This window comes from Neophocaena asiaeorientalis, unplaced genomic scaffold (genome assembly GCF_003031525.2).
Source record: "Neophocaena asiaeorientalis asiaeorientalis breed wild unplaced genomic scaffold, Neophocaena_asiaeorientalis_V1.1 scaffold78, whole genome shotgun sequence".
In the NCBI taxonomy this organism is placed as follows: domain Eukaryota; kingdom Metazoa; phylum Chordata; class Mammalia; order Artiodactyla; family Phocoenidae; genus Neophocaena; species Neophocaena asiaeorientalis.
The window spans coordinates 198,750-217,896 of record NW_020175018.1 but is presented as its reverse complement, the minus strand read 5'-3'; the positions used below and the strand labels follow the sequence as shown (position 1 = coordinate 217,896).

Here is a 19,147-nt window from a genome sequence, read left to right as displayed (position 1 = left end):
TTTTTTTTTTTTAAATAATTCTTTATTTATTTTTGGCTGTGTTGGGTCCTCATTTCTGTGCGAGGGCTTTCTCTAGTTGCGGCAAGCGGGGGCCCCTCTTCATCGCGGTGCGCGGGCCTCTCACTATCGTGGCCTCTCTTGTTGTGGAGCACAGGCTCCAGACGCGCAGGCTCAGTAGTTGTGGCTCACGGGCCCAGTTGCTCCGCGGCATGTGGGATCTTCCCAGACCAGGGCTCGAACCCGTGTCCCCTGCACCGGCAGGCGGACTCTCAACCACTGCGCCACCAGGGAAGCCCTCTTCTTCACTTTTAATACTGCCTGGTGGCTCAGGGCTCTGAAACAATCTCAAACCAGTTAAAACACCATCACAAAAAGATAACATTTTGTTTTTTGGGATTTGCAGAATAATCTTTCAGAGGCCAGAAATTGGTTTTATTTGCTCTAAATAACATTTTGTAAGTTTAATGAAACCAGCTTCTATAAACTCTTAGGGGTCTTAATGTACAAGCTATTCCAAAATAGTCAAGACATACATACTTCATGTTTAGGTAAACCAAACAGTCTTAAGTTCCACTGTGAAGAAAAAGTTCTCCATTATGAAATTGGAAAGCCGCCTACATATCCTGCCAGGGGACTAGCATCTACCTCTCCATTTGCACCATTGAAGATAATTATACTAAGGCTGGGACTGGATGTCTCCTCACGGGCTTCATTTCTTTACACATCCTTGCTCCTTAACTCTTGTGCTGGGTGAATTAGGCAATGATCTCACCATGTTCTCAGAGCCAATGAGGAACAGAGAGGAGCCGGGGGAAGTTCAGGGAAAAACACTTGCCTCTGTACTAGGGACTACTGCTCCTGAGTTAAGCAGGCTTCGTCACAGACGAAATTGATGCTCCCCAAGTTTAGTTACCTTGTTCAAGGTCACCCAGCTAGGATGTGGTGGAGGCCTTTCAGTCAAAATAGAACACTCTTGGAGTGGCTGATTCACCAAACTAGACACAGCTTTGAGTCTTCTGGGATAAGGAAGGATATAGTTAACATTGTGGCATCTTCTGTCTTCACATTCAACAGTTCTAACGTTGGGCAGTGCCGTCCTTCTAGAGAGCATTTAGGAATCTCTGGTACCCGATGCAGGGGTGGGTTGTGCTTCTGGCTGTGAGTGCCTCAGAGGTCAGGGATGCTAAGACATGCTGCAATGCTGAAGACATTTCTACACAGCGAAGTACCATCTGTCCCAAGGTGCAAATAGTTTCCTGTTGAATAACACTATAGGCTCCTTGCAAGTTCACAAGGTAGAAGTGGTAAAATTAACTCCCTTTGGCATGAAGTCAGAGTAAGAGATGCAGTGACTCCTCAAAAGGGCAGGATAAATGGTAGAGTGGGCTTTCCCCGTAAGTGGTCTGAGGTGACCAAGAAGTTCAAATCTTCATGTTCACTTTAAGAACACTCGTGAAACCGTCCAGGCCATTAAGGGTACGCACATCCGAAAAGCCACCAAGTATCTGAAGGATGTCACTTTACAGAAGCAATGTGTGCCATTCCGTCATCACAATGGTGGAGTTGGTAGGTGTGCCCAGGCCAAACAGTGGGGATGGATGCAGGGTCAGTGGCCCAAAGAGTGCTGAATTTTTACTGCACATGCTCAAAAATGCAGAGAGTAATGCTGAACTTAGATGCAGATTCTCTGGTCATTGAGCACATCCAGGTGAACAAAGCCCCCAAGGTACAGCGCAGGATTTACAGAGCTCATGGTCGGTTCAACCCATACATGAGCTCTCCCTGCCACACTGAGATGATCCTTACTGAAAAGGAACAGACTGCTCCTAAACCAGAAGAGGAGGTTGCACAGAAGAAAAAGATATCCCAGAAGAAAAAAAATTTACGGTCTGGGAATAAATGCTGCAAAAAAAATAAATGCAAAGTTTTAAAAAAAAAAAAAAGGTGGAGCACTTAAAAAGTTCAGACTTTGTACAGGGAACAGGCCATGCTGGCTGGACTGTTTTTTTTTTTTTGGTCTGGCCCATGTTGCCAGCATACTCACTAAAGCCCTATGAAATCTCTTATAGGGTCACAGACGGACCAAACTCTACCATTTACTAACTAGGTAACCTGGAACAAGTTACTTAACTTCTTTGAACTTCAGTTTTTCTGTAAAAGAGGGAGTAATAATTAACTCGTAAGACTGTGAGGATTAAACAAGATGTCTGAATGTGCCTGGTGGTGTCTAGACAGCGCTAAGCGTCCTGTTAAGTGATGACGATGACGTTTGTCTCACCGTTAGCATGAAATGACACACTTGGGATATGCTCCTCAGCTAACGGCTTTTGGACAATGATACTCCCAGTAAGGAAGTGTATATCCCGCCAAGACATTAGTCTGGCCAAAGGCTTAGATGGAATCTTTTCACCCAGTTGCTACCCCTCTAGATCTCTTGGAACCACCCACCCCCCGCAAAACAAAAGACAAGTTTAATGGAACAAGTGGTTAAATTTCAACTTGAAAAACTGAAAACCTTTAACACACTATATTTGAAAGTTGCACGCTAATACACTTATATTCATTATTAGTTTAAACACACTACAAAGGTAGTAATGAAAAATAATTTCTTTTCATGGCGAACTATGGAGGAAATAGAGCCCATTAATACTTAAACAATAGTGAAGTGCCCAACAGAGAGTAGAGCTGATCATCCAGAAGCTTAACAGGTACACAGGATATGCAACTACTTGGTTATAATTGAAATCAGATTGAACAGACTATTTAGCTACATACCACATATTCCTAGTTATGCACGATAGAGCCAGACAAAGTCACTCTCATCCTCCCTGGAACGGCAAAGGAAAAGTGTTTTGAACGTTCAAGGGGAAGCCATCATATAAGCCCTTCTTGAATTCTCTATACACAATCCTTTCTTCTTGCCAATTCCTCTATTTTTTGTGTGAATTTATTGTGTATTTCCAGAGTTCAGTGGTTGTATACCTGGGGTGGAAAGAGCTGAAAGTAACTGCTGCTTGGCCAATGAGTAAGAATTATAGAGTCCAGATACAGTTCACTGGTAGTCTCGCCCACAATGCAACAGCCCTCCATTAAAAAAAAAAATTACTAACAGAATGCTTACTAAGGAGACAGAATTGGAGTACGCCATACTTGAGATCATTTGCTATATCTCAAACTAAAATAAAAGGGACCTCTGTGGACCAATGCCTAGGATTCAGAAAATGCTTAACTATATAATTCTGTAAAGGGCAGTTTTTTAAATAGGATTTTACTCTTTAGCAAGTGTATAATAAAGAAAAAGTTTATGTTTAGGAATACCCATTAGGGATTTTTTTCCAGAGTTACCTCAACATGAAGGGTGCATCCTTTAAATAACCAATAGAAAAGAACTTGCACAATAGAGACGTCATGTTTGCTTTCTAAAAATTTCATTGAATCTTGACACAATGGCCTAGCTTTTGGGTAACACAAAGGATGCCAAACTTGAAAGCAAAATGGAAGACATCTTCTGACGAGGAAAATGTTCAGCTCTGAGCTTCCCAATGCAGTCAGCATTCCACGTGAACTCAACAGGAAGAGGTAAAATATTCTCTACTGCAGAGCCCTGAGCATAGCTGTGGTCTACCTCTTCACCTCCTGTTCTCAGGGTTCTTGCTCTGTCAGGCACAGTTTAGCCAGCGCATGGTGAGGCGTGTCTCTCTACTCGAGGGCTTCCAGAATATAGTCCAGCCACCTTGCTCTCTGGGTCACATGTAGTCCTGAAGCATGTACCATGGAATGGAAAGTCAAGTTTCAAGAATTAAAAATGGAGTCAGGCACAATCCGGAGTGCTGTGAGGGAAGCAATAGGGCATTCAAACAAAAGATTAATAGAAACAATGTCTACAAAGTTCACGGCAGGGCTTGAAGATGAAAATTAAAATTTCAACCATGAAAGGGGTTCACCAACACCCAGGGACTGGGCTGCCTGCTTAAAGTGGGAGCTGACATGGAAATCCAATTCTTTTGAGGATCTATACATGGTAATTAGCAAAATACATGAAAGGACAAAACACATCAATTCCTTTCCTTTGAAAATGGCTCTAAAGAGAGAGTGAGGCTAGAATCCTTCTTCCATGGTCCTGCCTATTCAGCCATCCAGAGCTTGAAGGTCCTGTCATATGAGCAAGTGGCTATGAGCTGCCCGCTGGAAGAAATGTCTAGGCCCATCACTTTGCCTTCGTGGCCGGCCAGAGTCTTCAGTGGCGACCAGCCTGGGTGGGTCCAGATCTTGGCTGTGTTATCATAGGCACCAGTAAGCAAGAAATTCCCATGGATAGCTACAAAAGAAAAGGGGAGTTGCTTCAGGAATTCAAGTACTCAGAAGAGCATAAGAAAATAAAAGACCCCAAATCTGCTAGAACATACTATTTTGAAAAAGAAGGTATCTACATTCAGAAAAACTCAACACTCTGACCTGTATTCCTACTAGACCTCTATAAAAAAGACAACTACAGGCAGACTTAGGGAAACAAATAACATTATTAAGGTCTTTTGGCTCTTTCCCTGATAGACAACCTATTCCGAATAATATTAAGGATTCAGTGCTTGGACCTTCCATGGAAAAAAAAAAAATGAAGCAAAACATTCATGGAAGTCTTCTTTACTTCCTAGGAACAAGATGCAGGCTGTGTCATAGCTCTGTCTGAAACTGTGGTGGAGGGAATGAGATTATAATTTGCTCCTTCAATAGAGTCCAAATTCTCTCCTGTTCCACTTCCAAGTTTTAACACCCGGACTGCATTCCTCAGAAGTGCAATTTGTCTGTCTTGTAATTAGGCCTACAACAGGAGGAAAGCTTACGCTCAAACTTGACACCAGTCACTAAGTTCTGGTGGGCAGGAATGGTATAGACACAACGCCGCTGCCGAAGGTCCCACACTTTGCAGGTGTTGTCACCACTGCCAGTTGCAACGTGGTAGCTGTGGATCAGATGTAGTACTGAAGTTAGAAACAAAGAGTACTTTCTGACCAATAACCCTCTCCACCCCTCACTCAGTGAGCTTATTTACCCATTGGGGGAGAAATTTATTCCATAGATTTCCTTCAGGTGACCTTCCAGGAACATGATGCAACGTCCTGTACGCAGGTCCCAAACTCGACCAAATGCATCCAGTCCCCTGACAAAATAATTTATGAATTAACATTTTGAATACAGTTCTCTGTGGAAGCAAGTATACCTAAGAGGTGAGACTACGTGGAAGAAGCCTTACCCAGTGCCAGCCAAAGAGCCATCTTGATGGAAGGCAATGTCATACACACCCATGCTGTGGCCTTCCTGATGCAGGATTTCCTCTTGAGCCTCCAAATCCCATAAGCGCCATGAACGGTCATAGCTAAAAAAGTCAAACTAACGATTAACCAGCAGATGTTCAGTTCCTACAATGTATGAAGTGCTATAAACAGCTGTAGCTCAAGTTATGTTTCTGAAACTACTCATACAACCATATTAACAAACTCTTTTCTGGCACAAACAATGTCTCAACAATTAAGCATATCTGTCTTGGGTGCTAACTGGGAAACCATGGTTCCTATAAACCTACTTCAGTAGCTATTTTATTTTATATTTATTTATTTGTTTATTTAAAAACATTTATTTATTGGCTGCGCTGGGTCTTCATTGTTGCACGCGGGCTTTCTCTAGCTGCAGTGAGCAGGGGCTACTCTTCGTTGTGGTGCGTGGGCTTCTCATTGTGGTGGCTTCTCTTGTTGTGGAGCACAGGCTTTAGGCGTGAGGGCTTCAGTAGTTGTGGCTCGTGGGCTCTAGAGCGCAGGGTCAGTAGTTGTGGCGCACGGGCTTAGTTGCTCCGCGGCATGTGGGATCTTCCCGGACCAGGGATCAAACTCGTGTCCCCTGCATTGGCAGGTGGATTCTTAACCAGTGCGCCACCAGGGAAGTCCCTTCAGTGGCTGTTTTAAAAACGAAATTCCTTAGAATGGCCCAGCAAAGATTCTGTTGCCTTCTTTCTTCCCTTATTTCACTGTTATGTCCTTCCATTCATTGAGCATTTATTGGGTCCTAAACTGAACGTTGGGCGTATAAAAATCAATCACAAACAAATAGATCAATAGAACAGAAAAGAGAGTATAGAAATAGGCCCACAGATACATGGTCAAATGATTTTCAATGAGGCCATCAAAGCAATTTCAATAGTGAAAGTCTCCTCCATAAATGATGGTAGAACTGTAATACATATGGAATTAAAGACAAAACAAACAAACAAAAACCCCTCAGTAATAAAAATGGGCAAAGCACCTGGACACTGAACAAAAGAGAATATACAAATAGTCAATAAGCATATGACAAACTACTCAACACCAACAGTCATCAGAGTAAAAAAAATTGAAACCATGAGCTTTTACTACATATTTGCTAAACTGAGCAAAATGATAAGATTGATTAATGACAAATGTTGGCAAGGATGTGAAAAAAACCAGAATTCCAGAATTCTGGGAATGTAAAATGGCACCAACACTATGGAAAACCACTTGGAAGTTTAAAAAAAGTTACATATACATCTACCCTATAGCCTTGCAATTGCATTCCTAGGTATTTATTCAAGACAAAGGAAAGAAAAACACATCCACTAAAATCATTGTACAAGAGTATCTATAGCAGCTTTATTCTGACTAGCCAAAAGCTGGAAACAGCCGAAGTGTCCATCAGTAGGAGAATGAATAAACAAACTGTGGCAGAGTGATACAACTGAATACTTCTCAGCAATCAAAAGGAATTACTGATACATGCAACGACATGAATGAATCTTAAAAATGTTATGCTGAGTAAAAGAAGCCAAACAAAAAGAAGCCATATGAACAAAAATGAGTTCATAAACTATGAATAGATAGAATTAATTTATGGTGACAGAAATCAGGCCAGTGATTGCTTTGGAACAGGGAGTTGACTGGGAAAGGGCATAAGGGAACTTTCTGGGGTGATGCAAACGTTCTCTCTATTGACTAGTCTATGGCTATGAGCATAACTGATGCCGTCTTGGGCCTGTACAGTTCCTGTCCTTCTGCTGACCCTACCCAGAACTATACTGTGTGGTAAGACACTTTCCTATAGTCAAGGGCTTTGTAGTTAATAGATATTGTTTAATAATCATTAGGACCAGGTGGCCTCTATGCTCTGTCAGTCCTCCGACAATGATGAAGACCTTTGCTGATATACTCCCAGCACCCACTAGTTACCCGTTCTTCACTTAGGAATGTACTTCCTGTTTCCAAACACGTACCCCCATACCTTAGGTTAACTATAAAATTGCCTCAATGGTCTCTTGGGGGTGCAGAGTGCAGCTGTGAATGCTTCTGGATTGCTGCCTGCCAGATCCCACCCTGTGAGTAAGTGACCCTATAATAAACGGATCCATTGGATATATGGAGCTGCTGGCCGTGTTTTTCAATCTCAAGATGCCTTCTCAGTTTGGTGGGCACCTTCTGTTCCCTTGGACCTCCAACAACAGGGATGTGGGCCACATGAGTCTATGCATTTGTCAAGACTGACTGAATTACATACTTAAATCCATTCCATCGCATGTAAATTGTATCTCAAAAAATTCTTTAACAGATTCTGGCCTCATTGAATTTGTAGAACCAGAAAAGGAGACTGATTTGTAAGCAGAGAAATTACACTGTATAGCAAAAAAAAAAAAAAACCCAAAACACCTCTAGTATTGGCCAAGAAAGAGAAGAAAGAGGGAAAAACTCTCGTTTTCTGGGAGTCAGTGACTCTGAAATTTCAGATTAACTGCAATTTAAAACCAAATATGCTTAGCCCTAACTATGTCATATATTCTTTTCTGATTCTGATTTATTGAAGTCCAAGAAAATCTCTTGAAGATCTCTGCTCTAAAAACTTACTTGGCAGTTTAGCCATAAAAGGTTAACAAGATGCCACAGGCCTGTATGGATAGAATAAGAGGATGGCTTACCAGGTGGTACCTAAGAAACGTCCTGATGGATGCCACATTACACGGGCCACACGCACTGTATGGCCTTCAATATCTGCCACTGGTTCATCACTGAAAAGGAATCAAATGTATGTAAGTAAACTATTTTACAGTCCTATAAATACTCATTGAACTTATTAACTGTTGAGCACATATACACCCAATTCTGCATGGTGTGACAGGCCAAATTGTAACTAAACCTGTAATTTGTTAAACTTTTAAGGCCAATGATAATTTAACTCACTTCCCAAGGTTATTATAAAAGCTTTGGGACTATTTCATGTGCCCACAGGGCAAAACTGCTCTTCAATAAACACTATTTCAATTCACTATGTTAATAAACTCTTAATGCTATATCATTTGCTTAGAGAAAATTAAAGATATTTCAGCCTGACAAGCAAAATAAGCTCTCTGCACCAAAGGAGCGTTGAGATTCTAGAAAGAAAACATACGTCGATAGAGATGCAAGGTTATATCAAAAAGTTTTGGTGCAAGTGGATTACAGATAAATTTATCTCAAACTTCAGCTTGTCCAAGGATCCACATGAAAAAAGGAACTCCCAAACAGAGGCTTAGTTTCCTTTTGGTGGCCATTAAATTCTACTACCAGCAACGACAGAAAGAAGGTCTGAACACCAGCAAGAGGAAATAAACATGAACCCTAAAGAGGGCAATTAAAAAGGGAACTTTGTCAATGGGCATACACAGAACTAATGAAAGCCCTAGGGGAGCAAATATTGTTATGTATTACCAAAGCCAATTAAAACTTGCGGTGCTCACAGGTAAGATCTTGTCTGGCAAAGAGTGGAGACACTAATTAGCTCCTCACAAAATCCTGGGACAAAAGCCTCACGTGCTTTCCCAAAGAAAGAAAACTAAGCAACTGAATTCAGATGTCTTTTAGGCAAACCAAGTGCTTCCAAAAATTTCTTGGAAAACAATAATCACAAACACATTAAAAAAAAAAAACTGTTGCAATTGGAAAATGTAGTCTAGGTAAAGGACGATGCTATTGGGAGTAGACATCACTTCCTTGGCAATACTGCCAGACAGAACCTCCTCCCTCTCCCCTGTGGTTGTTTGCTAAGAACCAATGCGCTGTCTAGACTATTATTTTTAGTCAAGCTACCAAATAGTGCATTTCTCCAATGTCAATCTACTGCATGGGAGATATAATGGATCCTTCCAGAATAGCTGGAGCCAGGAAACAGTGGCTACTGTTAAGAGGCAAAAATCAAGGTACAAAGTTAACAAAGAAGGAAACCTGACACAACTCCTCTGGTGAGAAAAGGTCTAAGAAAAAAATCCTCCATTCTATTTTCACATAAGTTACCTTGACTCAGAGCATCTCTGGGGTTAAATGCTAGATTTTTAAGTCTCAAGGGCCAACCAATCAACTATTGTATCTTGTCTGGCAAAGAGTGGAGACACTAATTAGCTCCTCACAAAATCCTGGGACAAAAGCCTCACGTGCTTTCCCAAAGAAAGAAAACTAAGCAACTGAATTCAGATGTCTTTTAGGCAAACCAAGTGCTTCCAAAAATTTGGACTGCAGTGTGGACAGAGGGTAATATTCACCTGTCAAGGCTCCAAAGCTTCACAGAACCATCAGCAGCACAAGAGGCCAGATTGACATCTTTTTGGTCCAAGGAGACAGTGGATTTTGGATGGAATACAATTGCTCCCACGTTTGTGTTATGGCCTGAAGGAGTGTAAGAGATGAAAATTAAAGGGGTCCTGCTCCCTTATAACTTAAGTGTAAATACATACATGAAAAATATTATATATACACATATCAGAGGACATGTAGACCTAGAGACTATTAAAGTAGCTATTCAACAACTAAAAAATTGAACTATTTTAACTTAAATTAATATATAAATTGCATTAAAAAAAGCTAAACACACAAAAAAATGTTTCTTGGTTTAGAGATTGTAAATGCCAGAGTGGGGCTGGACATGAGAGAAAAATGGTAAGCGTATGAAGTCATTATCATCCAGCCCTGCAGTCAGAGAAAACCAAGCCAAGTCAAATCAAATCAAGAATTAATCTGTGTGTACTGGGTCTGAGTGTCAGGCAGAGTTTTAGAGTTGTTTTGCTTGACAGAGTTCACACTGAGAAAAAGACTGAGATTTAGACAAGATTTTAACTCACCTCGAAGAGTATGGAGGAGGTTGCAATCAGGAACAGACCAGAGCTTGCAAAGCCCACTCCTAACAAACACAAAGGAAAGCATCTCAGCCAGGGTTGGTCTGGGAAGGAAAAGGTACCTTGGTAACATTACTAAAGGACAATCTCTCTCACCGCCCCCCACCCCCACCGCAAAATGTTACAGTGGCAGACACAGAAAGAAACAGAAAAGGCTTATCATTTGAAGGGTTAGAGAAGAAAGCTACATAGAGGTCTCATGCAAACAGAGGCCTCTACTGGACTGTAAATATTATAGCACAAGTTGCTCTTCTCCTTAACTTTTGGATCAATTTCTGAGGGAAGGTAGGACAAATTAAACTATCTAACATTAATATTAATAATGATACTATCTTCTTAAATACGAATTGCATTTTGCTGCTTACTAAGTATTTTAATTTTTTTTTTTTGGCAGCACTGTGAAGCATGCGGGATCTTACTTCCCCAATCAGGGATCGAACCCGTGTCCCCTGAAGTGGAAGCACAGACTCTTAACCACTGGGCTGCCAGGGAAGTCCCCAAAGTACTTAAATTTTTAAAAAAATGTTTTACTTTGGAAAATTTCCAACAAATTACTTTCATATCTATCATCAAATGATCCTTATAACAGACCTGTGAGGTACATATAAGGCAGGAATGATCATAACTACTTTATTATTTTTTTCTTATTTTATTTTTATTTTATTTTTTGTAATTAATTTTTTTAATTGCAGTATAGTTAATTTACAACGTTGTGTTAGTTTCTGTTGTACAGCAAAGTGAGTCAGTTATACACATACTCATTTCTACTTTATAATGGAGGTAACTGAGGCTTGGAGAGGTGGAGGGATCTGTGTAGGTCCCTGGCTTTCTCCTGAACCACAGTCTCAATTTCTGCCTAGTCAAGTAGTTCTTGTGCGTACAATACAAGCGAGTTTCCCCTTCACTAGATGACAACGTTCCTCAAGAACAACTAAGTAACTAAATAGAACAAAACAACAAAGTTATCACATCCTAAGAGTTTTCTGCATATGTGGTGAGTAGAAAACAAAATGAATATAAAAAAAATAATTCAAGTTTACTGAGTCCTTACCACATACTAGGCACTATCAAGGCAAAATGTTTACAAACATTATCTCACCTTACTTTACAGATGACAAAAGTGAAGCTTACAGAGATTAAGTATCTTGCCTAGGTCACATAACCAAAAAAGAAAAGTTATATCAAGGTGTGTATACTAGTCTATAAGCTCACTATCTGATCCAAAATGATGCTAATGCCAAGAATATGACTGACATGTCATGGGTCTCTGGGGTACCTTGTGAACAGTAAGAACTGCTAATCGAAGGCTATATTGTAAACTACAGTGGGTAACTACTAGCACCTCTAGTTTGGTGTGATCATGAGAAGCAGAGGCAAATGGTATTGAAATGGCCTTCTAAGACCAATACTGATTTTTTCCCCTGAACCCCATTTAGAAAACAATGTCACTGTAAAATGGGACTTACCAACAAGCTGTGGCCAGCATTTTGGAATTGGGACTAAAGTGACAGTAGGAGATAGGCCGATCATCCCCAATCTGACTGCAGAAATTATTCAAAGACTTAAAAAAAGACAAACAAGGGATCATTAACAGGCTAACCCAAGACTTTCTTGGCTTTTCCACCATAAAAACAAAAACAAAACCAAAAACCATTCCAGTTTTAACCCTCCCCAAGAATCTTCTACCACCTTTTTGTTGTTGCTGTTAGAAGACACTTCTACAAATGAACGAAGTCAAGGCTTATCTGGAACTCCAGCATGCTGTCTTCTACAGTCTTAGTAACACTAGCTTCTATGTCAGCTAAATACAAACAGGAAGGCCATGGCGAGATCTAAAGTACAGTCTGACATATTAAAAAGGAGAATTAAAGAGTACACCCATAGGCCTCTGCCTAGTACAAAGCACAGTAGGTTCCCTGCCACCTTAACTGATGGTTCCTCCCAAATAGCAACAGTGTAAGCAGAGACGAATAAGTATAGCTGCCTTTACTTGCTAGAGGTGGGCCAAAGTAGAGCATCTATTAAATATTTAAGAATCTTTAAGATATTAGACAATTATATATATGAGAGCATCTTATATATATAAGATGAGAGCATCTTACCCGGAGAGATTTGTGCAGTTCTTGCATCTGGGAGGTTCTCGTTGTCTCAGGAATCTCTTTATGAAGACGGGCCTCTTCCAAGCGTTTCATTGCCCTGTGACACAGAGATAACATTATTAACCCTGAGCAAATGGGTTGGAAACAAAGGTCCATACAAGTCTCTTTACCACTCAATTTCAATTAATAACCACAGTCATTATAAAGCACCTCCTCAGTCCTTGAGAGGAAATAAGAAAAAGTATGTTTCTTCCTCCTTCTCGAGGTTCTCCTTACCTGGGCAGTGAGTAATTAGCAATCCACAGTCTAGCAACCTTCAGGCTGTTTGGTCCTTCATGGTACCAGGTTTGCTGATACTGAAAGTTAAATTAAGAGCAGAAATGTCAAGTCTGAAGCATTCTTGCCCCTTTCATAGCTGTCAATTCCCTATTGTTAACTGCCCAGAAAAAAGATGAATTAGTTCAGTAACAGGATGAAATCAGGTATATGTGCTTTCTCTTGTGTTTCTTTCTATGAACTCTTACTGGATAGTTTCTGGTTACTTGTTAAAAGTGACACCAGGAATGCTATGGTTCTTTCCTGAATGGGGAACTCACTTATCTCCATTTATACCTACAAAGGAACCACAAACTATTGCCAACAACTATTCCAGAACAGTAGAGTCTCCAACTCCCCCTGATCCCCATCCCACAGAAAACAGAAAATGAGAGAACTACCCCCTTGTTTCCTGCATGTCTATACTATGAAGCCAAAGACACATTTTACCTCTTCTTTGGACTTCTTTGATTTCTCATCATCTTTTCTGGTCTTTTTTAAGGCATCAGTACCGACCACTGAAAGGATATTTCTTAACCTGTAACAAAAAAGATCAGAATTTAAACAGAGTTAAGACTGTGAAAAGTATACCTAAGAAGACAGCAAGCCTGCCCTACTCTCTCACCATTCAAATCTCAAGCAACCTTCTTTAAGGGTCAAGTTGTGATGCCTCAACTTCCAGTGTGATTTCTCTCACTCAGTAGTCTTTATCTGAAGACTCCCTAAATTGAACTAAAAGCAATTACACTGTTAAACTTAGAGTCAACTAGCCCCAACACTGCTGCCACTCGGGCTGTGGATACAGACAACCTTCACTCAATGCCACAATGTGCTGGATACTGCTCAGGTGCTAAGTATAAAAAATGACTAAGAAACAGTCCTTGATTTCAAGTAGCACAGTCGGGGTGAGGCAGTGGGGGGTGGACAGGACATACAGAAAATATCGGGGAACTAGAGTACATTCCATTAAGTATTATGACAGCGCTAAGTGCATGGTGCTAAGGGAATCATAAAAGGAGTAAACAACCTAGGCTTGGAGGGAATCAGGGAAGGCTTCATGGAGAAGATGTTACCTGAACTGAGTCCTCAAGTAACCAAGTCAATGGGTCAAGAATGGGAAAGGACAGTTGAAGCAGAGGGTTCAACAAATGTAAAGGTCTGGAGGCAAGAAAAGCATGTTGAACTTGGAATCACAACAATTTAATATGGCTGGAGCACAGAGTACTGGGAAAGGGTTGGTGAGAGATAAGGCTGCAAATCTAAGCAGGGGCCAGGTCACAAAGAGCTCCTAATGCCATGGTAAGGAGGGTTTACATTTGAGAAAGACCCCTGGAAAAGTATGGAGAATGGACTGAAGAGGGAAAAACAAAGGCATACTATTGTATCCCCTGAGTCTTATGGACTGAATCAAGACAGTGGCAGTGGGGACTCAAGACATTCATTTAAGGGACACAATAAGACAGACTTTGCTGGTGGAGATGACAAACAATAAACAGTAGAAGTAAACCCTCTGAAAGGCTATTAAGAAAGTATGTTACTTTCTTAATAATGGCAGGACTTACTTTGCAAGGGGTCAGGTGTTAGGAAAGGCTTTTTTGAGGAGGTGGCATTTATGCTGAAACCAAAAGAATAAAAAAGCTCTAAAAGGCAAGAGAGGGGGACAAAAAGAGAAAAATTCAGTGGATAGACAGCAAAAGAGCTTGAGTATCCCAGGAGGACCATTATGGCTGCTAAGTCTAGTAAACTGGGGAAGAGTGGCACAAGGCAAGGATGAAGAGCATGATTAGGAGCTTTGTACTCTAAGTTTAGTAAGAAGACTCTGTAGGGGGCTTCCCTGGTGGCGCAGTGGTTGGGAGTCCGCCTGCTAATGTGGGGGACATGGGTTTGAGCCCGGGAGGATACCACGTGCTGCAGAGCAACTGGGCCTATGCACCACAACTACTGAGCCTCTGTGCCACAGCTGCTGAGGCCTGTGAGCCTGGAGCCCGTGCTCCGCAGCGGGAAGCCACTGCGATGAGGGGCCCGTGCGGTGCGATGAAGAGTCGTCCCCGCTTGCCGCAACTAGAGAAAGCCCGCACACATCAATGATAGACCCAACACAGCGAAAAATAAAATAAATTAAAATAAATGAAAAAAGAAGACTGTAGGATTTTAAGCAAACAATTAACACAACACATCTGGGGCTATTACAACAGTCTAAATGTGAAAGCAATGGAGGTAGAGGAAAGAGGACACACTGGAGGTACATTTCAGAAGTAGAAGAAACAAGATTTTGCTGATGGGTTACACAGAAGGTGAGCAGGTTTTCAACTGAAAAGTGTGTGAGTGGTACTGTTATTTGCAAGGAGAACTGGAAAATAGATGAGTTCAATTTAGACATGTCAAATTTGAGTGCCTATAGAATATCTAGGTTACAGAGACCTGGGAGTCATCAGAATATATATACACAGAGTAAACCATGCCATGGGAATGGATTTGATCACTCAGGGTTAGTGCAGGATAAGGGCAAAAAACAGCACTTTAAAACAGGAAAAAAAGAGGCTTAGAAGAATTAGCTAGAGAAACAGGAGGAAAACCAGGATGATTTGGTCTTCTGAGAGCCAAGGAAACGGAGTGTTTGAAGGAGGGAATAGGTGGCAGTGTACTAGGGCTATTCTTGATAACAATGAGTTGATGACCTTAATTAAGAGCAATTTCAATGTGGTAGTGGTCGATCAGTTTGCAGTAGGTTGAAGAGTAAATGAGCGGTAAGGGCCTTAAGAGAGTAAATGTAATGAGTGAGGAATAGCTGAGCCCCAAGTCCTAAAGAAGCAGGTAGGCAGGCCAGGTCTGCATAACTGCATAGGACTAGCCTGTCACTAAGAGATTTTGTAACTTCAAAATCACAAGAGGAGCATTATATGAGGACAGTGCCTTTTTGCAGTAACACCCAAAAAACACTTAACATTACGTCTTATGTTAATGACAAAGAATGCGTTTGCTGTTTAAATTTTCAGAGTTCAGTGACAAATGTTTACCCAACTCACAATTCCATAATGAGGAGAGGAAGGGAGGGAATGTGTTAACATCTTCTTCATAGTTTATAAAGAAAAATTAGTAGTGGAGTAAAAACTGGCCTTAGACTTAAGTTATGGGCTAAAACATATTAATGCAACCTAATAAGATATTCTGTCAACATTATCTGAGACATTCTATTAAAGTGTTAGCTACAAATTCCAACTGAAATTTGGAACTGGAACCCTGTGATTAAAAAAGAAGAGAGTAGATACTTAGAAAGGGCACCTTTCTCTTCTTTCAGCAGGACCCTCTCCAAAAAGTGTGATGGGTTCCCCCAAGGCCCTAAGGCAAGCCTTGACCTCTGAGTCATCTGTAGAAACATTGATTTGCCGGGCTCGCTTCCTCCTCTCAAACTCAGCTAACACCTCGGCCTGTCGCTCACTGATGTGGTCTTCAATTTCAAACACTTCTCCTGTAAAAAGAACCGGCAACATCAGCATAATCACCAGATCTTCCTCAAGTAGGGAGAAAGAAATAACTTCATTTTTTTTCTTTTTAATTTAATTTATTTTGGGCTGTGTTGGGTCTTTGTTGCTGTGCACGGGCTTCTCATCACAGTGGCTTCTCTTGTCGCGGAGCACGGGCTGTAGGCATGTGGGCTTCAGTAGTTGCATCAGGCAGGCTCAGTAGCTGCATCAGGCAGGCTCAGTAGCTGCAGCACGCGGACTCTAGAGCACAGGCTGAGCAGTTGTGGTGCACGGGCTTAGTCGCTCCGAGGCATGTGCGATCTTCCCGGACCAGGGATCGAACCCGTGTTCCCTGCATTGGCAGGTGGATTCTTAACCACTGCACCACCAGGGAAGCCCAGAAATAATTTCTTACATTTGGAGTCTGTATGCCTCTAGGGAAAGTTAACTGTTTAATCTACTACAAACTTTACAGTTTCTCAGTTTATTAAAGTATGCCAGGGCTTCCCTGGTGGCTCAGTGGTTAAGAATCCACCTGCCAGGTGGATTAAAGTATGCCAGGACCTCCCTGGTGGCACGGTGGTTAAGAATCTGCCTGCCAATGCAGGGGACACGGGTTCGATCCCTGGTCCGGGAAGATCCCACATGCCTCGGAGCAACTAAGCTCACGAGCCACAACTACTGAACCCATGCACCTAGAGCCCGTGCTCTGCAACGAGAAGCCACAATGAGAAGCCCGCACACCGCAACGAAGAGTAGCTCCCACTCCCCGCAACTAGAGAAAGTCTGTGCGCAGCAAAGGAGACCCAAACAGCCAAAAACTAATTAATTAATTAATTAATAATAAATAAAGTATGCCAAACACAGAAAACTAAACGAGGTTTTAAAAGGCGGGAAAATAGTTGAAGCCATCTTGTTTCATTTGGCAAACTTACATAAACACATAGCTTGCATGAGACAGTAAGAGTATGGAGCATCTTTAACAAATAAGTTATGTAGGCTTTCTATCCATGATAAAATAGAAACATTATTTTAACAATTGCCAAAGCTACTCTCTGAAATAGTCTCAGTATAGGGACACTAACTGGAAATAATTACCATGAAAATGATATTCTTTGACTGTAAGGTTTTTTGGATAATCTATCAGCTAGTTTTAAAACTCACACCAAATACAAGCATTTCGATGAAAAAGGAAAAGTATAGTAGTGACACAGTTATGTTTAAAATAACATAAAAGGTTTAAAAAGTCACTACAGTGCATGTGTATAGAAAAGAAAATGTATGGGAGGATCCATGAGAAACTGACAGAAGTCCTATCTGCAGAGAACTCTTTTTATACCCTTCTGTACTCTCTGAATTTCTCATGATAAACATAAATAATTTTATTTCAAAAATATAGTGGACCACCAGTTACTGACACGAAAAAATATCCTCAACAGTATACAGAATGACAAACGCATGTTACAAAACAATTTGCTTATCATGGTTTCATTTATGGAAAAAAACTTGTATTTTGATTTCTTTCAAAATAAAAATGGCTACTACTTTTATAATTTAAAAGAGGTATTTCATTTTGGGTGAAAAATAATTGGAAAACTAAAAAAGCGAGAATATTATGAACCACAGTAGCTCCAAACCAATGCCACAACTATGCTAGATCTCCAGAAGACAAATGGAATCAATTTGAATCCAAATACACAATGAATAAATTCCTAGTAAAATTACTAACAATTCATAGAAGAAAAACTGTATAAAAGGTTGTAAGAAAAAGGTTCTCCAGATGATACTAAGTGGAGTGGGCAGAGTATGGCCTTAAGATAGATGCAAGTTTAATATTTGAAAGTTTTTGACACTAAACTAGTGATATCTAAGTTTAGGAAGGTCATCATTACAGATAATTTGAGCACCAAAGGTAAAGATGGACTCACAGTTTGCATCTTACCAGAGGTTATGTTAATGTTCCCTGCTTCAATTCCTGCTTTAAGTCCTTCTTTTCCCAAAATCCCAGATTCTCCTTTGGCCAGGCGCTCCCTCTCCTTCTCTTCCAAACTTCCATAATAGATGTGTGGTTTCTTCACAACAGGAGCGACTAAGTCATCAGATGCCTTAGTTTTGGTTGCCTGCTAAATCAAAGACCTGGATTAACCTAAAACTTAATCTTAAGCAATTTACTAGACTTCCCAGAAGGATGACGCTTATCCAGAGCTTCAATCCTATTTCTTCTCTAAAGAAAACACAAATTGGACACCAGTTAAGATGTGTCTTCCCTGATTTGGACGTGGTCGGGGGGTGAGTCCAGTCTCTCGGTCACTTAAGTTTTGCAGATAGGAAGAGATAGATAAAACTAGTTAATTTCTCTTGGTGATTTTTCTATCAAAGGCGTGCTTTGGAACATGTTTACTTCATTCAGTTCCAAGTGCAATCTCTTCCTGGGTTTTACGAAACTTCCAGGGTTACTGCTCATCACAGGCGATATCAAGGATAACTGAAATAACCAACGCGATGGAAAGGGGGACAAGTTACAAAGTTACTGTCTATACATTTCAAACGTTTTCAGACTTGGGTTAGTAGATAGGAAGTTAGGAAGCCTCATTACAATTAAGAGGTCTGACATTGTCATAAATATTGGCCAAGACACTACTCCCTTTCAGAACTCCGTTTCTGAACCAGACGGAAAAGGTATTTACATTTCGGGGTTGTAGCGAGAGCTGAAAATGAGCTAAAATACGAAAGCACTCAGGGATCAGGAAAACGCTGCTCCGCTCTCTAAGACCAGACCGAGTCTGGCAGCTTTCCTCCTCAGCCCTCCACCGCCGTAGCCTGTTCCCTAACGGCCCTGTTCCGCAGGGACCCCCAACCCTCCGCGCTCCCTGCCAGAGTGAGCTGAGACCTGTACCGCGGAGGAAGCTCGTGAGGAGGCCATGCTGGGCTCCGGAGCCGCGAAGCCCCACGGAAAGCCGAGCTCTACGTTTCACACCATGAACCGCGCGCCCAGCAAGGCGGAATTACGACACCTACCGGAAGTGGGCCGCGGGCGGACGCAGCGTCCTGGGCGGCGTGGAGCATGATGG

At 41.3% G+C, this 19,147-nt stretch overlaps 1 protein-coding gene and 1 pseudogene across 3 annotated transcripts; one reads left to right on the top strand and one right to left on the bottom strand.

Moving 5' to 3' along the window:
* The first annotated feature begins 1,131 nt into the window (after nt 1-1,131).
* On the top strand, nt 1,132-2,241 carry LOC112411221 (60S ribosomal protein L17 pseudogene; annotated as a pseudogene).
* On the bottom strand, nt 1,948-19,088 carry PRPF4 (pre-mRNA splicing tri-snRNP complex factor PRPF4). Of its 3 annotated transcripts, none has more exons than XM_024762652.1 (14): nt 18,967-19,069; nt 18,019-18,196; nt 15,895-16,081; nt 13,063-13,150; nt 12,574-12,653; nt 12,301-12,394; nt 11,665-11,759; nt 10,145-10,203; nt 9,569-9,692; nt 7,973-8,062; nt 5,252-5,374; nt 5,051-5,158; nt 4,842-4,960; nt 1,955-4,318 (listed from the first exon to the last, which is right to left on the bottom strand). In XM_024762652.1, the coding sequence occupies exons 1-14, from the start codon at nt 18,997-18,999 to the stop codon at nt 4,125-4,127; spliced, it is 1,572 nt and encodes a 523-aa protein (XP_024618420.1). In that variant the 5' UTR covers nt 19,000-19,069; the 3' UTR covers nt 1,955-4,124. The 3 variants fall into 3 exon arrangements, with proteins under 3 accessions (XP_024618422.1, XP_024618420.1, XP_024618421.1); XM_024762653.1 differs by having other exon boundaries at nt 3,412-4,318; nt 18,973-19,088; XM_024762654.1 differs by lacking the exons at nt 12,301-12,394; nt 12,574-12,653; nt 13,063-13,150; ... (1 more) ...; nt 18,019-18,196; nt 18,967-19,069 and having other exon boundaries at nt 1,948-4,318; nt 10,145-10,242.
* Between the last annotated feature and the right edge of the window lie 59 nt (nt 19,089-19,147).